Raw genomic sequence first — 21,667 nt, 5'->3', positions numbered from 1 at the left:
GATATGTCTGGCTCTAGCTTAAAGACTATTGCTTGTTGTCTGCCAAACTGCAGAAATACCTGCTACACCCATTTTGCCTCCCACCCTACATAGGTATTTCTAAACAGTCATTCCTTGAATAAATTTAGCCATTTAAACTCTGCTTCTGGTAATTCTAAAACATCTTTCCTAACCTCTTGATCATTTTTATGACTTGCTTACAAGCTCTGACCAACCTGTCATCATCATCTCCCATGATGCCCCGTCACCAAAACTGGGCAGAGTACTTGCAGTAGTAACCGCACTGGTAGGAAACAAAGATTAAAACTCTCTTTCTCCTCTTATCCTATATTCAGCTATTTATATGTCTAATGATCAAATTACCTTTTAGCCTCTACTACAACACCACAGACAAACATGCAGCTGTTTCTTTCACCATGTTTCTCAGAGTTCATAACAACGTTAAGAGCCTCTCAAACCTGTAAGCATGGCTCTACATTCTTGATTTCCAAATGCACAACTGGACAGTTATAATGGCTTGGTGAATGGGATAATAGTTATATTTAAGTGTGCAATAAATAAAAAAGCTGAAAAGCAGTGTTTTAAGTGAAGTTTAAATGAAGTCTAATGAGACCAGGGAACTCAATTCTCTGTTTACAGCAAGGAATAAATAAAATAAAAAAGGAAGGCTTCAGATTCATTAGTAGCTCATGCACATTTCCAGAGCTCCTGTCTTCCCTTCTCTCTCTTCCCCTCCTGTAAAAAATTATTGAAATAAATGGCATGCAGTTTTAAAATAACTTCTTCATATAGCCATCAGAAATATGTCACTATCGCTTTACAGATAAGAGAACAGATGCACATAGATGTGAAGCAACAAAGCCAATTAACCTCAGAGCTAGAATTAGAATCTAATTTATCTTGTGATTGTTCACTGAACTTAGCAAAACATTTTTTAATGCAAATTAAAACACATAGCTGTTACTCAGTTTTGAAGTACAGCTCATGCTAAGACATGCCTTAGCAATAGATGCAAAAAATGAAAGACATGACACCAAAAGTAAGAAAAACAAAGTGCTCCAAAAGCACATGCAAAAGTCAAAAAGTATTCCTAAGTGTAAGGTGTGACTCATTTATTCCAGGTAACATAAATACATAATGACAGTCAACAGACAAAGCAGTTTTAAAATGGCAGAGTGGGCCTGGGCCCACATGATACAGGACGCTGCACTTCAATCTTCCTATTTGAAGATGTAATTGGTCAAGAACATTATAACCATGCAGAAAGACTTAACTGGTGACAGTAAGTTAATTAACTCTGCACACTCCTAAACTTTCTCAAGATTTCTTGTTTTAAGAACTCACACAAGCCTACAATAGAAGTAAGATTTTATTTATACTGTATTTAACAAAGTCTAAGGCTATCCAAAGTCATCATTTAATGTACGTACATAGTAATTTTATTACCTGCAAAAGGCACTGGCAATAGCTGCACAATCCAGAAATTTAGCCATATCTGCACAATGACAATGGCCCACACAAGTGTAACAAAGTAAATATCACTCGTTTTCTTTTTTCGAAGAAAAGCTCCAATCTCAGGCCTTTGCCTGCTCCCAGAAGACAACGAAGAGGAGGAGAAAGAAGATGAAGCATGTGCAGGCTGATCACCTTCTGTTGCTTCTAAAATAAACAAACAAAAAATAAATAAATGGCAGTGGAACAAGTAGGAATTCTCACATCAATGTCTTGTACAGAACAGAATATGCTCCTTAGTGGCAATTTAACCTACTTTTACGGTAATTTCTCTAGAAGAAAGGGATAGCCTTAGCACTAATCTAGATTTTGAAAAAACTAGAACAGGCCTGTGCAAGGTCTTCCACATCATGCAACGCCATGCCAGGCAGTGCTAATGGGGGAGGAAGAAGAGGAAAGAAGAAAGGATGCTACAGCCTCTTAGAGGCCTCCTCCCACTGCCAGGAAATTAGAGAAGCTAAATATACTCTATCAAACAATCATAAAACTCAGAAAACCAGAGTAGATTTCACTTTCAACAGAAGAACAGAAGTCTGAAGTGCTAAAATAAAATCTTTGATTTCTCTTCACTTTAAGGGCTCTTAAATGTGCTCAAAGCTCATTTAAGCAAAAAATAAAACATAGTTTGAAGAGGATGCTCCCATCTTACAAAATTCTTATTATACTTTCTTTTCCTGAACATTCGCATTACAAACACAGCATTCATGCTGCGATCTTAAATTACTTGCTTGTTTAACCTAATTCAGTAACAACAGCAAGCGTAAGTTAGTGGTTGACAAATGCTGTTGTTCTCTCATTCATAACTTAGAAAAGATTAAGTTCAATTCAAAAATGTGAACTTACAGGTTAAAAAATAAAGGCATTAAGGGTTCAACAAATGGCGGTTTCAAGCAAAAAATATTATGTCTAATATAAAAGTCTTGTCTACAGAACTTGAGTAATTTTTTTAAATAACTTTTTAGTTTGGAAGTCTGCCTAGTATCAGACTAGTATGGATGATACCAGACTTATCTTCAGTCACTGCAGGTAGCATCTCTACCCTTGAAATCCAGTATTAACTTTTACTGAGGATAGGCTCTGTGCAGGTGAGTAAATGCAGAGGCTTCCCATATACCATTACTTGAAGAACATTTATGACCAGGGAGGAAGAACAGCCACACAAGATAACCTGAAAAGCTATTCCATGCTGAAGAATAAAAGGCAATTTCCCATGTTGTTACATACTGCAGCACACAAGCAAAGAACAACTCTTTCACTGGACTTGTGTTATGTTAACACCAACCACTTACGTCCCATAAAGAAAGACTGTTGTAGGGACTGTATTACAATATACTACCATGCATACCAGTCAAGCAATTCATATATTTCATACATGCAGTTTTTGCTGCACTGTGTCACTACAGCCACTAAAGCCTACAGCACAAGAGCCTAGCGTGTATAGTAAGACAAATTTGTTGTACATGTACAGCAGTGGTAGAGTAACAAATTCTGCAGCCTTGCACACTAGATGAACACTTCGTGCTGCAGTAATCCACACTGGTGTTGTATTACAAGGAAGCAAAACTTTTTAGCGCTTATAAGCGCTTCCTAACAGCACTAATACAGTAACACAGCTCTTTTGCTGATTCACCCAATAGACACTGCAACAATGAAGGGAAAAGTCAGCTGGCTGCTGGTAACATATTTGGTGCAACTTCATAATATCCCCAAAAGAATTACAGGAGGCAACCTGAAAGAAGGAACTCGGCAAACAGCTAAACACAGAAGTTGTTTCAGGTGGAGTGCTGCTTGACAAATCAGTTCGTATCTCAAAGCAGGGAAGGATGACCCTATCGTACGTAGCTGTACTTTGCAGAAAAAGGCACAAGTTAATTTTTCATGAGGGAAGATGGAGTTACCTATAGACAGAAGCTTTCCGCTGTCATAAGAAACAAAATTTCTATAATTCCCCTATACTCTTCAGTCTACCTTCAATTAGGCAGAGGAGTACACTGAGGAAGAGCCAAATGCATCCAGCTTAAGATTTGGTAAAGGAACACAAGATTGAGAGCAGCATGCTTGGTAACTGAGAATTCCCCTCCTACCCATTCAACTTACTCAGCTCCTTTCTTTTTACTTTCTTCCCCAAATAGATAATAAACATAAGACAACAAGCAGAAACTAATGTTTATCAAAGGAAAAGAAATGCTAAAAGCCAAAATAGAAAAACAAAAGAATTTGGCATAATAACTTCCCTCATGTGGAATAGGCTTTATCTGACCCTTTTTGACCCCAAAAGCCTTGGCAAAGTCATTACAAAAGAAAAGAATATTCCTTCCTTTTGGAATGAAGAATCAGATCAACATATTTCTGCAATGAAGAAAAACTTAATTAAATAGCAGTAATATTATTCTTAAGAATAGCACCAATTAAACCCAACTCATTTTCTTACAGTTTCTGTATAGATATAAGCAGACTGTTCACAGAAGACAAAACACAAATGGGAAAGAACTCAGAAAAAGGTGAAAAAGTTTAAAAAAAACCAAAAAACAAAAAACAAATCCAAGACTTAAAGTGTTAGAGGATCTCAAGAAGAGAAAAGCTTTTTCAGAATGYGGTTCCACAGCAGTTTAGGCCAAACTAAATTGGCACTACCATTACCCAGCATTCTCCCCGTACCAAAGACGCAGACTCCTTAGCATCAGCACCGACACTAAGATGATCAGACAGCAGTCAGTCAAAAAAACTAACTCAGGAAATAAAATTAAAACAAACCTCCCCCACCACACACACACATTTTGTTGCCTCATCAACACAAGTGGGGAAGACTGACTGCTAGAATTGATTTGGAGCAACTTCAGGTCCTGTAAGATACCATTCGGTGTGCTTCATGGTATTGTCTCAGATGAAACCTGAAAAAACACTTTCTGTCTTCCAACAAATGAGACAGTAAGACAGTCTTTCCCAAATAGCTAACCTAGTACCTGACAAAGAATCTGGGGATATCTTTAAGATGCTGTTCATAATATATCAAAATCAGAATCCACAGTAGCAATTTGAGTATAATAAAAAACCCAAAGAATTGCCAATTTTCCTGGCTGTATTAAAACATGTTCTTTTCTTTGCATGATCTGTTCTCTATCAAGTCAATTTCTTGCTGGCACACAGTTCTGAATTATTCTTTTCTCTTTCCTTAAGCAAAAGGAAAAGGAACAGTAGCATAAAGAGGAAGGCAAACAATTTGTATGCCTGTAGACCAGGGTATCAGAACAAACTCTTCAGAGTTACGTGAAAAGATGATTTTATTATTGTGATTAATATTATTGAAAAATTATTTCAAAAGACCAGGATGAGGGTACCCCTTTCTGAATAACCATATCTTTTTGTAAGTCTAAGATTTCTTTCTTTCTTTCTTTTTTTCTTTCTTTTTTTTTTTTTTTTTAAAGAAAACTAGTCTATTTTCTTTACCTAGAATAAAGAAATTTGGGGGAGGGGGAAAGAATTACAACTATATTTAAGGATTTCAATGTCTGTCATACTCAAAGCCAGCAAGACAACTGAATCTTGCCTACAAAGCAGCTAACAAAATACTGCAGTGGTATCTGCTTCTTAAGATGAGCATTTATCACTTGATGTATACTCTGGAAATTCTTGGGACACCAGAAAGAATCACAAGTTAGACAGTCTTTACTGGAATCATTAAAAAAGTATACACACTGAAAACCACTATTCAAATACAAAATAAGGAAAACATAAGTCTTTGGAAAATATATATAATCAATATGGCTTTCCCCCCCCTCCCATTTTCCTAATGGACAAATTTAAGCACAAGGAGAACAGTACACAAATGAAGTATTGTTCTGCATTCAGTTTAATACAGTATAAGCATTTTTCTTGCTATTGCCAGTTAACCAATCTTGACAGCTACCAACATATATTCAGAGAAGATACAAGGAAGATCTCACCCTGAAGTTTATCTACCTGACTGAAGATGTGAAAACTTCCAAAAATCTTAAATTTCTCATAAAACAGACGTGTCATATTATGAATTCCAAAACAGGATAACAAAACAAAAAAAAACACAACCAAAAACTCCACACAAATCACTACAGAGGAAAAACAAGAGCTGCTGTTTCTTAACTTTGCGAGTAAACATTCTTACAGTGCCAGAATATTGTTTCATCACCATTCACACAAGATCCAAACCACAGATGACCATGAGGACACTTAACACTTCGCACGAAATAAAATGTTGCCTCCCAATAGATTGCTAGGACTTTATTTGGACTATTGTTAAAAGCAGACAGGAAGCTCTATATTTGTTCTTCTCCTGCTGTGAAAAAACACTGACTCAAGCAACATTCACTACAGAAGACACCCCTGTAGAACTGCTGTAGTGTTTTTCTTGGGGCCAGACAGAGTTACAACTTGAAAATAGAAATTAATTGTGTTAAAGAGGAAAAAAACCTAAAACTGGTGACTTAATTAAAAAAAAAAAAAAAACTAAACACCACACACACGAGCTTACATAGCACGTCTGTGGGAGACTCACTTGACCAGACATCCAAAAATCCAGCTAAATAATCTCTCTCATTTCAAAAGTAACAGACTAGAGATAACAGAAGAAAACTTTCACCACGATGTCCCATTCCCAAATTTCAGGATATATTTGTCTTTAGCAAGTCAGTTAGACTGATGAGGTCATCTTCATTTTACAACACTAAGTAAAGAATAAATTGTCTAAAGCTGCCCTTTTTATATTTTAAAAACAAATGTTTTTTAATACAGTTTATATAGAGATATTTAAAATTAGGAAATGTATTTGAGTAGCTTTATGTATCCTTCTGTTTCATAGAAGAATTGCTGAAGAGATTGTTCTATGTCAACTCTTTTACCTGAAGGCTGAATAACTTTAGATTCATGCAAGCCAGCCTTTAGACATAAGTTATTAACACTACACACACAAAGCATTCTCTCTTGCACAATCCCTACAGAGAGTAATTTACACATTGCAGACAATTTTAAGAACATACTGCCTTGCAGTAGACTACTCTTAGATGCAGCTAAGCTCAAGTTTTGGACACTTGCATCCTGTCAGGTTGCATGACCTGTTTTGTCTGTCTACTTGAAGAAGATGGATGAAAACAGATCCAGAGATCTCCACAATATTTGATTTTGCTAGTATCCCATTCCACCAAAGGCCTACCTGGACAACAGATGGCAAGGTTCAATAGCAGAGATGGACTCCTATATATTCTTCTTGCAGCCCTTTCAAACCATTTCTTAAAGATTTCTCATTTTGTTACATTCTCAACGAAACTCGCTACAGGAAAGAATATGAACACGCCACAGCTAAACAGAGAACAAAGTTTTCTGTCACTGTGACATCCACAAAGATTATACCAGTCCATCTGTACCTCATCAAGCAACCCAGTTATATCTTATTAGCGCCAACAAATCAAGGTAAGCGCAGGGAAAATAAATACAATAAAGAGGGGGAAAAAATGCCCTCATTACCAAAAACAAAACAAACAAAAAAACACACAAGAAAACACATCTACAAACTTCTAGTCAGACCTTCTGTATGAAAGAGCGCTTCTATATTATTGTCCTCTTACCATTTTTAAAAGTAGATATACCAGGTACACGGGGTAAGCATAATGCGTTATTTTGGAAAAGGATGAAGAGGAGAGGGGCTATTTTGAAATATGTTCTTAACTCCCTCTTATTCATGCCTTTAGAACTAATTCAAATATTTTCTTACAGAGTATTCAGTCACCTGAGGGCAGTGAGGAACGTTTGTTATTTGACTCATCTTCTGTAATTGATATTGCCATGGCAATTGTTGAAGCCGCAATGGAAATCATCTGAGCGGGAAGTTCTGCCCCTGTAAAACATACATGTCTATATAAATAAAGAAGAGCTTAAGTCTTAAAATATTGTGTTTGTTGCTTGATATCCACTGAAGCTGTCAAGCAATACAAAAATATATGCATAGATATTGTTAGTTTTTAATATGCATCCTACATAGTCAATATGATCAAACGGCCAGGAGTGCTACTAATTTTAGGATTACAATACAGCTGGAGTCAGGACACAAAAACAATCAGTGACTCAGCGCTGTCCTTCCTAGTGAGCTGTCACTGACAAAGCTGCTTCTGTTACTCGCAGTCTGATTACTCTAAAATCTCTATACCAGGTTATCAGTTTTACTAACCAAGGCGGTGACAACTTTCAAGAAAACCAAAGCAGCAAGATAGAAAAAAAATTCCCAAAATAACAATAAAACTATTAATGGAAAGGAATCCCTGGCAGTTGTTTTTATACAAAATTGATTCACAATAGGAGAAAGCTATTTTTCTCAAAATCCAAACACAAACCATAATGTTAAGAAATTTGCATTCTAACCACAAATAATTGGATATAAGAAACTTACTGCATGGGTGAAGTAGTCTAAGTTTCTCTCTCATACTCAACATTACTCAACTATTAAACCCATACTGCTCATTCCTTTCAAAATTAGACCCTAATTCCAAATTCCTGGACTCTCTTCATGCTTGAAACTACATATAAGATTCTCTAAACATATTCTTAAACATATAATTGAAACATATTCTAAACTTTGCAGTTAAGAGAGTCAACTACTTTGCTATAGAGACCAGACAGTTATTGTAAAGATCTTTCTATAAAAAAAATAAGATTCATTTCAGCATGCAAAATCCACTTTGGAACAAACATGCTAAAACTTCTTATAGGAAATTCCTGCAATCTATATGATACTAAATTTACAGTAATATAGTTTGGATGCTTTCTCCTTACTTCACAGAACTTTTGCCTCCTATAATAAAAGATACAACAACTCATTTCTTACCAGAAGACTCCTCTCCACTCTGCTGTTCATGCAACATGCCTACAGTCATCAGAATAACTATAACCAGAAACACAGGAATTCTCCAGGAGCCAGCCACAGAAGCTGAAAAAGATACATTTTTTTCTTCAATAAAAATTATGCCATTAATAAACTTTACATCTAGCAAAACTAAGAAAGGCACCACAACAACCAAGAACCACATAGGTAAAAACTAACAAGTGTTAAAGCAAACAAGTTTTCTACATTCACAGAAAGGAGGAAGCAGAAAAACAGGTGAATAAGTTCCTCAATGAATAAACCACGTTGTTACTTCTTCAGTGACTTTAAACTATGCTGGCATACCTTAGAGACAGTTTTTAAAACAACATGCAAAATATTAGGCTTTACACAAAATAAAAACATTTTAGAAATCGGAAGCATACCAAGCCACTTAAAAAAAATAATCTAGATTTAAGTTAAAACTCTACAGAGGTGCATCAAGCAGGGCCTTGTTTAATTTTGGCTTTTCAGCTAGTACTTCAAGCAAATGTAAGACTGAAAACGTGAGCAAAGGCAAAGCCACTATGTGCAGCCTAAAACATCAGAGAAGCGTCCACATGTATTTGGAACAACTCTTGCAACCTGCTGCTAAAGCAAAAATAAATCATTAAATATGCTGTGAAACCTTCCACCATATTAGCCTTTTATTATTTGCATGACCATGGGAAATCCAATGAACTCAGATTATGATAATATAATCTTTATAAACTTAATACTAAAAAGTTAGTATAACCTTAGATTTGTATTAACAGATTATACAGATTCGTAGTAAACTTATTTGATATTGTTGATGCCATCATAATGACATGCTTGTTGATTGCTGATATAAAAAAATTTTTTTTGCTTCTATTACTACTACTAAATGCATTTTACAGTTTCAGCCTTAATTAGTGACAGACTCTCAAAAAAGTTCAAAATATTAATGAGTGAAAGTCTAAAATCACTCCCATGTTACCTCAGCCCTTCCCCTCCAACCAGCTGGTGAGAAGTCTGTTACTGCAAGAGCCAAATAAAATTAAGCCACAGAAAGTACAAACTAGACAACAGCAGTGGAAGGCAGATGATGTTGCTCAACTCCTTGCTGCCCTTCCCAATTCATACTCCAACACTCGCATCTTACCAGCTTTCTACCAGCAACACATACTTCTGCATAATGAAAAAATTCCTGCTGGCCACATGTGGCCAGAATTACTGAGCAGAAAAAACAGCTTGCACCTCAGCTGAGACTCCATTAAAATATTTTAGAAAAGGAGCAAGAGGATGGCTTTGCTTGCAAGATGACAGAATCACAGTAGACACATGAACTTTGCTACTCATGAACACTAAGTTTGTTACTCACCTAAATGAAAGAGCAGCATAATCCAGACAGGAACTGAGACTGCTTTTAAGTAACGTTCAGTGCTTAGATTCCACTTGAATGAAACCATCAACAGGTAACCAACTACCAAGGTCCATATCTTTAAGAAAAAGATACATGCAGGTAAATACACACACAAGTGTGTGTGTACATATATATGTATATACACACATGCATACACACACACACACAGCCCTGCTATAGAGAAGCAAAGTCAGGTTCTAGTTCAGGTTCTAAGTGACTTTTGACATGCAATTTTATCAAATATTTAAGTGAAAACACTTAAGTAAAAAGATAACCGTTTGCTGTGCCAGCAAATCACAGACTGATGTGGTCATCTTGTTTTGCTGCTTATAACTGCCTCCTTCAGGTCTACAACAGAGAATTCTAATTCAGAAGTTTTAGATAACAAATTTGAGCTTGACAATGTGAAAAGCCACTACTAAGCAAAAGATGTGAAATAAGAGATGTGAAAACCCGTAAAAAAAAAAAAAGTGTTACATTCAAAAAAAATTTGATGTTTCAGGTCCAAATTCAAGAAATGCTCCCTATCCATAACCAGTTTAGGACACCTTCTATTGTACATTCATAAATACCACTGAACTGTAAACGGAACTTTTATCAACAGCATTTGCTGAATCAGACTTCAGTGTGAAAAAACAAGAATGCGCTGAAAGAGGCAAAGAGCAGGCAGTTAGGCTGAACACAGAGAAAGAACATTCACCTCTATTTTTGCACTATGACTCATGCTGAAGAGGCAGAACCTCTGTGAAAAGCAGTTTGTGTCACTACTGCCATCTACCTAACTGGTCTACAGGAAATTGTAATTGTACTGAATTCAACAGATAAGCACTGACTGAGCCCTGTTAACTTCAGGGGGACCAGGATTTCACGCCATATCATAATGCTAATACACAGAGGGCAATTAAAAATCCCCTAAGAAGTGGGAACAAACCTATTCCCTTTTCATACTAATATATCAAAGCAGATCAAATCAACTTTTCTCTGTTATCCTTCCCTAGTTATGTATGAACACAACAGCATAACGCTTACAGACAAATATAAACTTAAGGCAAATGTCTGAAACTAAAGTCTTGGATATTAAGATTAAACCCACAAACTAAATAAAATAATTTTGACCTGCAGCACACGGCAGCCCTCCTTTAACAGCACAGGTACAACTTCACTCACAATGCACGTTACAGCACAATTGTACTTGCAAGAGAGAATTTAGCAGCAAGAAAGGTTCTACGCTGTTCCCTATCATCTTTGTATGACGCCTATTCCAGCATCAAGTCAATTCTTCTCTTCAGCTTTTAAGTTTAATGATAAATTACAAATTACAAACTCTGTTAAAAGGCCTAGAGTTCAGTAAATGAAACTTCCTGATTAAAAATATGCCAAGAGTAGGGGGTTAATAGAGCATAAACCTGGGTTTAAAATCCAAAGTAAACTATGTTCCACTGTTTTTATCAGTCGAACTAAAACTAAGTCATAGCACTTCAGTGCTTAAATATTCAGTAATTATTTCTGTTGCAAGTTACATAATTCAACAATTCTCCTTTCTAAAAGCTTAGCAAATGACAGGAAGTAAAAGCATTCTTTACTTCTATTGATGAGGGAGAAAATAGCTTATTTTAAAATAAATGAGTCATCTTGCTTCAGAAAACAAACCAAAACAACACTTGAGCCCTGTAAACAAGCTACATATTCAATCAACTGGTGCAAAAGGTTTGATTTCAATGATACCGTGGATTAATCAATCCATCACCAGTTAATGTTATGGTCAAGCACTTATGAAATCTCAGTAGCACTTCCCTATGTTGCAAGAAATAACCTACAGCAGAACTAAGCCAGACTACTTCTCTAACTCAGGTAGCCTGCTTCCAGCAATTCACAGCTGAAAACAACTGACAAAGCAAGTTATTTAGATTGACATAGACTTGGATTTTATCCCATACTAACTTGGCAATAGCCTACTCTTTATTTTAAACACATCCTATATTACATTTCCCACTATTTTGCTGAAGGGTTTCCGAAGTTTTTAGATACAAGTGAGTGAGAATAGCCTATTTACTATACAACAATAGTTATAACCATTACAACCTATACTACTATACCCTAAATTACATGACCTTCTTGGCAACAGACATAATGGAAATAAAGAATAAAAGATACTACCTACTTTTATTAGCATTAAAATACTGTAATTACTGCACTAAACCTAGAATGGAGGCAAATTCCATGTTAAACCAAGATGGCCATGAATCTGATTTATACGAGTATACAGCTAACCAAGTGACTAATATACACACTTCTGATACTGCAGCATGCACACATTCGCTACCGTAACTATTTATCAAGCTGAAGTCAGCTGCAGATGCCTAATTTTCATGATCTACTCTAAGACTTTCAAATACATTTTCTATCTCGTTTAAACTTCAGTGGCATGCACTACCCCGCACACGTCAGAATTTTAGGTGCCTTTCTGGATGGTTTAATTCTTCTTCCTTCCCTTGCTCATCTGCATTGTCTGACCAAACATCAAAGATCTCATTTTTCATAACTGCCTTGTGCTTTTGTAGCCCCTCCAGTAAATTGAACAAAATGTTTTTCTTTAGACACAAAAGTAGTAACACAAAAAATGCCTTTCTCCCTGAATAAATAGCTGTAACACTGCAGTGCAACTTCTTGGATTTCAGCGTCCACTTTTGGGTTACAGTGATAATTTAAAAGACCAGATCTGGAGATGTCTATGCAAGTCTAATAGGCTTCAGTTCTCTTTAAATTGCCTCTTGCCAACTGAAGACAAAAATATACCATGAATAGCTGCCACTTTTATGTTAAGTTCAAGCATCTGCTTCAGTGTTTGGATTTTCTTTTAAAAATTAAAATATCACCTTTATTACTAGTTCTATGTGCTGGAAAGTCTAGGATTTATCAGTATAACCATTTTCCTGATGTTACTGAAAGCCCATTTTCTGTTCCACTAAAAGTTGGGAGCATTCTAACACTTTAAGCTTTGGCATCACATTTCAATGAGAAGGGATTTTTCTCCTGCTACTCCACTCTTGACAGCATTCACATAGATTTATATTAAAGAGTAAAACTTTTCCAGTTACACAGTTCACCCACTTCCTTCTTTTCCTAACAGCGAGTTAATCTAAAGGGGGGCGGAGGGGGTGATCTTGAGCTCACTGAATTCAGGGCAACTGAAGCATATACCAGAAGTGAGATAAATAAGAGCAACCCCTTCACTGGCAGCAAAGCTGCTAGATCAACTCATCCATCTTTTAAACCTTGCTCCCAAAATTCAGCATCCAACAGTTAGCACGTTTCCTATCTATTACATATAAACCACCTCCTGGCGAACACAGTAGTGAAGACTGACTGGAATAAAAATGGTTACTTCTTTTGATACATGCCCTGCCAGCTGTCCAGGAGTTTCCAGTTCTTAGCAAGTCAAGACCTACCGAACAGCATGATTCAATTCCTCTTATTTTCTAGTTGTAGTTCTACCTTCCCCCTCTTTGCCATTTTGAAGTGTTGCTTTTTTTCCAAGCTGCTTGTCCTCTTGGACTCTGGATCTAACTTGAAAGGTTTCATACTTTCCGGTTTGCTTAAGGCTCCGACAAAACAAAAAAAATCCTAACTATCTCACCACTTCTCTTTAACATTTTAAGATAAAGTTTTCATTTTCAAATGGAGATTCCTTCCCCCCCCTCTTCTTTCCTTAAAAGAGGAAAACCTTTCAAAGGTAACCTTCACATAACACTACTCATGTGTGGCCTTACTCTCTGACAATAGACACACAAACTTTAATGACTGGGTTTCCTATCTTGTGATTCCCTCCCTGTTGTTTTCATCAAGCAGCTTTAGACAACAGAAAAGGATAAGTAAAGGAAAGGCTCCTTTATCTTTCCCAGATCTCCTATTTGGCCTCCTGTTGCAGAAACCCATTTCTTCCATTAATATCCCTATTAAAAAAGAATAAAAACCTTTGCCACACAATGTGGACAAGAACAGCACAACCAGCTAATTAATTAACAATTAATGTGCATCAAAAATAAGACTACAGATCATCAGAAGACGTGCACATTTCCAAGTAGGTTGTCTCAAGTACAGAAATATCTAGGCTCCATATAGATCCCTATAAAAAGGGATTTTTATTATTTTAGTATTCCACAGTCCCAGGCAGTCATCCCACTCATACAGCAGTCCTCTCATCCACACTCACTCCACACTTGTTTCACAAATTTTTGAAACAGCACTGCACTGAGCAAAGTTGAAGAGATCTTCTGAGAGTAGATCATTATTTCTACCTCTTCCTCCTCGGTGCCAACCCAGGCGTATCAACCCAGGCTGCCAAAAGAACAAACCTACTGCAAAACCTGAGCAGAACAGCGCTTGACTTAAAAACTGAAGCCACACTAAAAGCCATGCTGCATTTGTCATTACAAACATCACAGTGTTTTCTTCATCTGTCTTGCTCATTTGAAAATGGTCTTCTAATCAAGAGAGAAGATAATAAGAAGGCAAGCGAGGAATCATGAAAATGCCAGTTTGACTCCAATTTTCAGAATCAAAACTAATTCCATGTGGCTTTACCGTATGTTCCACAGTACGTGACAGGAAGTATCCCACAGCATGTGGGGTTCAGCAGAATGAAGAATGTGTAATTGCCCTTCATTTAATATGAAAACAGTCCTTATTGAGCAGATGCAAGAATAAAAAACAACTAGCTGCACAGATAATGCTATGCCCCACCTCAGAGCAAACTCAAGCAACCCCTCTTACCCTGCACTAAAAGGATCTTTATTTACTGAAGCAGGTAAATGACATTCTGAGCTTTTTCCTAAATTAGCACAAAAGCAAGAGTACACCAGATTAACTGGCCTATTTGTTGTCAAAGGAATAAAACAGCCTACCAGTTTGGTTCCTTCTAGATCCCCAATTGAGAGATATTTATATTTAGGTGTTCCAGGTTAACCTACAACTACTAAACTAAATAAAATGGAAGCCTGGCATCCAGCCTGGCACTCCCTTCCAAACTATGAACTTATGGTTATAATCTTGGGGGACAAAACTGACTATCAAAACAAACACTGTTACAGAGTGGTTAAAAGCATTTTCAATGTGTACTGCAACATTTCCTATGCTGTGAATTTAAGATAATCCATTAGGTAAGTTATCCTGATACCTGCTGATATGGGTGTTGAAAATGCTTCTCCTGTAGTTCTCTTGTGCTGTCCTAATACAGAAGTTATTTGTGAGAATTTCCATTATGAAAAAAACTGTTCAGAAATCAAGCTTTTCCAAGATTCACTTGTGTGAAGAAATTTTTCAGAGAATATCAACCTGCTACATCCTCTCCCTGAAGGCAGGATATCACTATTATGACAAGCTTCATGATATTACTTTCACAAGAGGTGGCTCCTTTAACATAAGCAGCTTCATCTTTTTGTTTTACTATATAAAGCATAGTTAAAGTTTTGCTGGACAATTCCATACTGATCATTCCTTTCAGAGGTGGTAGTAAAATAAATAACTTTTTTTTCAAATAATATAAGTAAATGCCAATAAATAAGTATCATCATGTAGTAAATACCATTAGGCTAAAGGCAAGCATCAGCTTAGTGCCTGAGGCTGCAGTTCATGCATTCAAAACTAAAGAAGCCTATCTGCCTTTTCAAGAAACACACCTAATGGCAGGTTCACTCTAAACCAAGGGCGGGTGTGAAAGGGAAAAACAAAGGTGGAAAGAAAACACTAGGAACATCCCAGTCTTCCCCGCCCCCCTCCGCCTTTAAATAGGCCCCATGAGGTCTCTACAAAGTTGATCTCCAACAGGTTGTGACAACAAAACAAAGACTGTTGTTTTGAAAAGATGTTTATAGCCAGTACCTGTGATGTATAAGCCATGGTACCCATATCAAAAGCATTATTATAAGCAGTAGAAAGACTATTTAAAAGGAAGGGTGAGGGGAATCCCTTCTTACATTTATATTTCAATTAAAATTCTCCCTGTGCACTCTTCTTCCTTTCCCTGCTCTCTGAGAATTATCACTGCTGTGTTTGGTAAATAAGGCTTGCACTACTAAGGGTCCATGCCCACAGGGTAAAAGAACCAGGAAGGGAGCTCTGATGCAAGTCAGATGAAAAAGCAGAAAAAAAAGAAGGGACTGCATCCCAAGCAAAGGCAGAGATAATAGTGTTGTTTTTTTCTTTGATTTATGCTGGACAGGTTTTAGAAATCTGCACACCTGCTCTAAGGAGCAGGGCAAAGAGAAAGAAAACTATCTGAAATGCTGGAAAAAGTAAAGAGAAATTATATGCAACTCAAAATCAGAACTGCATTTTTCTTCTTTATAGTTATTCTAACATTATTGTCAAACTTAAATCCTTTCCTTTGCTAGGACAGCTTTTGCCCCGTACATGAATTTGACAAAACGTAGATGCTTTTTACACCTCCAAAGGTAACAAGTTCAATAATGCTATGGCAGCCAAGCCTTCTTGGATACCTGCAACCCAAAACAGGTTTGCAGAGAAGAATCTTTGAGATTTTCAGTTTCCAARGGCCACTTTAGGGACTGCTGGAATCTAGTGCCAGGACAAACAGTTTTCCTTGGTGAAGGTCTTTGATAGCTTCCCTGACAAGAGAGTAGACAGTGGATCGCCAAGAGACCTAACACTTGCTTTGACAATATTCCAATGCAATGCTCATGCCAAATGGTATTCCCAGATTTTTCTGGCATTCTAGTGAGGAAAGGATTAATCAGGTCCTTTAATTGCTTGTTAACCATTAGAACAGAATGAGTCACATCTAGTAGAGTCAGAGATATAGTCTGGCACACAGTTTCACAGAACCCTAGCATTCCGCATGGAGGGGGAAAAAAAAAAAATTTACACACACGAGTACACAATTCTGACCCTAATCAACAAGTTCTGACAAACTCTTACCATGGGAGAAAGGTTTTGACAGCTCTGTATCCAAGGCCATGGCAGAGAATTGTCAGTTATCGTCATATCACATTTAATTTACTGAGAAGATGAACTTCAGACAACATAAAACAGCTGTATAATTCATTTCATCTGCTGGGATCTACAAACTAACCATTTTCTAAATAAATCTAAACATGTGACCCCTGCTGACAAAAGAATTAGAAGCAATAGCTGGCATTTCCTGTATATTTCTGTAACTGTAAAATGTCAGGCTAAAGTACTTTGAATTGCTGCTGCAAAGCAGAAGAGTTTCCTTTATGTTAGGTACTGATGCATACAAGTATATTTCAAACAAACCTAGGAAGATAAGGCAATCCACAGATTAGTCTTCAGAAGGTATGCAAGAGTAAGCATGCTAAAATTGTTACAACATATAAATGTGTAAGGGCATTTTCAGTCTCCTATTGGACAAACACTTCTCTTTTCAGGAAAAGGTGTTAAAGAAAAACATTCCCCTTCCTACTATACCTATATAGTGTGTCCCCTCTGCAGAAGACTTATGCAAGCAACCCATAGGGAAGGCTGGAGTCAGGGCAACAAATTTGTAACTAGCTCCTATCTTTAAGTTCCAGCAGTCTACTACGATTCTTGAGCAAGCTTCCTCAAATAAGGTGCAGGAACTGCAAAGCAGGTACGCAGGGGAAAGGGGGGGGGGGAAGAGGGAAGGAGAGGGTAGGAACAGGATGCTTGCAGACTAGCATAAAATTATGCATTTCTTCTTCAAATGTAGGATTTTGTAATTCTCTCTCAAATGGGCTTATCACCAAGGTGTCTAGGATTCCTAATTCAAATTCCAGGTGCGACTTAAAAGCCACAGAGAGGAATGTAGCCATGTCTGAATCTTCACTCATCAGCACTGTGAACAGCTTTCCCAGATTTGAGGACAATAGCACCAGAAAGCTCTAACATAATGGTGCCAAGATGCAGTTTTCTAAATCAGCATCATAAGCAATTGCTGCATTTGGAGAACATTTTGTTCACACTTACACTGGAACTGAAGTTGAAAACTGTCTTGGTATCATAGCTTCAGTAGATACCATACAAATATTTTCAGGGAATGCCAAATTGGTACCAAAAAGCCATAATGGCAACAATAATGGTTCTTAGTCAAATTCTAACTACTAGCAATCTCTTACTTCCTTAGTGCAGCAGAGGTAATAAGAAAGGGAGAAGATAAATGCATGTCATCTTCCTTTCTGCAAGCAGCAGGGGTATCCAGAGGGTGCAATTTACAAAGACCAAACAACTCACAAGCTCCCAGTAAAAATAAATACATTTTTAAACCTTTGCAGCCCAAGACAGAGTCATGGATGGCTGGAGCACTGACATCTGTAGTTCACAAGATGAAAATTTCTATAAACAACTGTTCTGTGCTAGTCAGATGCTGCCCTCACATTTGTCACAAGGCATGCTGCAAGAGACATTTGCTTGTCTCTTCTATGTCTTTAATGAATGATTTACGTGTCACACTCTTGGCAAGAAAGTACCCTTTCCTGTACACAATAGGTATTTACTTATTGTATTCATGTAAATCAATTTATTCTAGATTGAGATATTTCAAAACACAGAAATCTAGATTGGCTTAATGGCCTACTAAAAGAAAGAATGCAAGAAATGAAATTACTATAACTTTCGCTTAATGCATAAAGCACTTACATGTTAAAATAGTTCTTATTTTCACGTTAAGATACATTCAGAAGGAACTGGGGAAGATTCAGATGCCGGGAAAGGACAGTACAATGGAGCAAACAGATTTGTAATATCCAAAATTCTTGTGCAGATGTTAACAAGCAAATTGTACACATGCACAGTGCCTGCAATATTACATGGGAATTAAATGGCTTAAAAATGCTTAACTGAAGTTAAAGCAGATACTATTAACTAATCCAGCTCAAGGCTTCTCAGCAGGATAGGTAAAATTAAGTTACCATACTCTAAGGAGAAGCAGCCTAAAACCAGGTCTAAAATAATACAAATCAAGTAACAGCAAGGTTCAAAAAACCCTGGAACAGGGAAACATTGCAAGATTTATAGATGCTGCCAGGTTGAGGAAGGGTTAAAAAAAAAACAAAACAAAAAAAAACAAAAAAAACCCACACACACCACACAAGAAGAAGCCCACAGTTTCTTCCTCATATAGTGCCCCAGAAGGAGACTTAGGCAGCCTGACAGAAGATTACCGCAACAGGTTTGCTTAAGAAAGTCCATGGTTAATTATTTTGACATAAACCCACTTTTTTCCCCAAGAAACTCAAGTCAGAAGAGATCTGGGAACTTACTATCTTTTGCCAAGTAAAAATCTTATAGAACTTCAATAGACACCAAGTGTCTATCAGAAATACTGCAAGACAGAGCATCAGAGTCCTGCTAAACAAAACTGCACTGAGCATGCATGAACATCAGATAGGACATTACAGACATATTTATGAAGTTAAATCAGTGCAACTTCCTTTAATACCTTTATACCTACAAGGTGCAAGTATAACTGAACTAGCAAGGTTTGAACAAAGGACTTAGCCAAGTCGGTTTTTGTAGCAATATAGTTGATTTGGCAAAAACTTAATAGGCCAATCCCAAGGAAAGTCTTAAGCTTATCAGGTAAATTGCAAGGTAGCTAATCAAAACTTACAATGAGTAATAGTCATGCTTTTGTTCTTTCATCACTTAGCTGGAGGTAAAAGGAAGAAGCTTGCGCACCATTCCTCTTCATAAAAAAAGAAAAAACACCACACACACACACACACACACACATATACACACACACCATCTCAGTCACTCAGTCTCAGATTATACTTCTGGGGACAAAACAGACCAGAAAAACATCTTCCCTGACATTCTCTAGTATATGCCAAGACTTAAGAGTAGAAAGCCAAGAAAATTTCTTCTTCCAATTTTTACCTTCAAGACTTTCTGTAGGAAGCTTCTCTAGTCCATCCTAGACACACTAGAAACATCTAAAAATATTCTTCATCAATACATTTCGGAGAACTATTACCTTTTCATTTCTGGTATACAATTTCAATGTAGCGTTTGAGAAATCAGCATACCCTGGCTCCACTAAAGAAATAAAACTAGGATTCAAAGAGCATGCGTAACTTCAAAACCAGAAGTCTGGATAAGCTTGTAAGAGTGTATCTTTCCCTGACAGTTTGTTTCCATCTCTTGCCCACATAATGCAGTTTAAAGTAAAGAGCTACTTTTAAAACACTTACATCCCCATTAACCCAACTGCATATGTTATTTTCCAGTCAAGTAGGTTTTCTAAAGTAGAATAGTCTAGCTTAAAAAGCTGGCTAAAAAAAAAAATCTTTGACTCTAAGGAATCTGAGCATGCCAATTCTACATCAGTGTTTTTTAAAAAAAGTACAACTTCACTCATCTTCTGTGTTTTCATATATCCATTTACTTCAGATACATAATATTGTTCTCATTTTCAATTCAACATTTAAAAGTAACCAAATGAAAAAGGTGCTCTATTGAGTTCTGCCAGGGATTTTAAACTAGTCAACCTACCAAAGAGAACTAACCTCTCAGAATCTTTATTAATATGAATAATATGTAGAAGTTAAGTAAACAGCTTGATTTTTAAATGTTGAAATTGAGTTTGCAAGGTTTCGAGCTTTAAGAAAAATTTTTAAAAAAGCTCACTGAGAAATAAGCCCTAAGATGCCTTTCTCCTAAGTCACTTGCCGAGCTGAACCGCAATTTCACAACACTTAATCCACATCTTACAGCTCGAGTCAATGTTTGCCCAAGACCTCGCTCGAGTTACCCTTAATAGCATCTCAAAACTTGAGCATGACTAACACACAGGCATGAAAATACAGACAAAAGAAAACATATCCGCTTCTGCAGCACGTACTTTGATTTCACAGGACACTTCCCTATGCCGTCTGTTACAACTCAAAGAGTTGGTTAAAGCTACTTTAGGTGGGGTTTTGACGGGGAAAGCCAGATTTGCTCTACCCAGCTGCGACCCCACTGCAGCGTGGGCAACTACGCAGTTTGCTCCAGCATCCCTGAAGCGCTGCCTCCTCCCCGAGCAGCGCCGGGCGCCCCACACACCGCAGCCAGAGGCGCCCGCTTTCACCGGAGTTACCGGGCCCTTCAGCGGAGGAGGGGGAAGAAAAAGAAAAAAGCCTACGGCGATTTCAAACAGGCGCGTTACGGTTTTAAAGGTCCGCAGGTCGTAGGACGGGGCGACAACCGGCGCCGCTGCGCAACAAGTGAGATGGCGCCCGCCCCCCGCCGGGCAGGGCGCGCCGAGCCACCACCCGAGGCGAGCGAGGAGAGCGGGGACAGCTCTCGCCCAGAGCCGCCGCGTTGCGCCGCCGCCCCCCGGCCAGCGCGGGCGGCGCGGCAGCCCCTTGCCGCCCGCGGCGGGCACTCACCCACTGGCTGCTGAAGTAGTCCAGCCCCTGGCAGATGAGGCGGGCGGCCTGGGCCAGCAGCACCTGCACGCCCAGGGAGCTGCCCAGGCAGTAGAGCCCGTAGAGTAGCGGCCCTCCGGCGCCCAGCAGCAGCAGCAGCCGCCGCCGCCGCAGCACCTGCTCGCCCAGCGCCTCCACGCTGTAGCTGGCGAAGCAGATGGGCAGCAGCAGGGCGGCCAGCAGGACGGGCGTGCGGGAGCGGTGCAGGCGCCCGAGCCAGCGGCGGCCCAGCGCCGTCAGCGAGCTCTTGAAGGGATGCAGGAAGGTGCCGCAGAGCACGGCCCAGAGCAGCGGCCGCAGGAAGGCCTCCAGGATGAAGTAGACCAGGACGGCGGCGCCGCAGCACAGCCCCGCGAACAGCAGCGCCCCGGTGTTGTAGAAGGCCTGCTTGATGGGCTTCTCCAGCCGCGGCAGCGACACCCCCGCCGGGCCGCCCAGCGCCAGCCGCGGCACGGCTGCCGCCGCCGCGCCCTCCTC

At 38.4% G+C, this 21,667-nt stretch overlaps 1 protein-coding gene across 1 annotated transcript in view; it reads right to left on the bottom strand.

Annotated features, from left to right (window-relative positions):
• Positions 1-21,667, bottom strand: part of TMEM245 (transmembrane protein 245) — an 87,735-nt gene that overhangs the window by 65,180 nt on the left and 888 nt on the right. The window contains exons 2-6 of the mRNA XM_026084547.1: positions 21,152-21,664; positions 9,741-9,858; positions 8,363-8,464; positions 7,271-7,378; positions 1,447-1,659 (exon numbers count right to left, since the gene is read on the bottom strand). Of these exons, the coding sequence (XP_025940332.1) occupies positions 1,447-1,659; positions 7,271-7,378; positions 8,363-8,464; positions 9,741-9,858; positions 21,152-21,664 (1,054 nt within the window). The remainder of the gene's footprint in view (positions 1-1,446; positions 1,660-7,270; positions 7,379-8,362; positions 8,465-9,740; positions 9,859-21,151; positions 21,665-21,667) is intronic.

The sequence above is a fragment of the Apteryx rowi genome, unplaced genomic scaffold, assembly GCF_003343035.1.
Source record: "Apteryx rowi isolate R43461 unplaced genomic scaffold, aptRow1 scaffold_646, whole genome shotgun sequence".
NCBI classification, from domain to species: domain Eukaryota; kingdom Metazoa; phylum Chordata; class Aves; order Apterygiformes; family Apterygidae; genus Apteryx; species Apteryx rowi.
The sequence above is the reverse complement of the archived record's forward strand: the minus strand, read 5'-3'. Positions and strand labels throughout refer to the sequence as shown.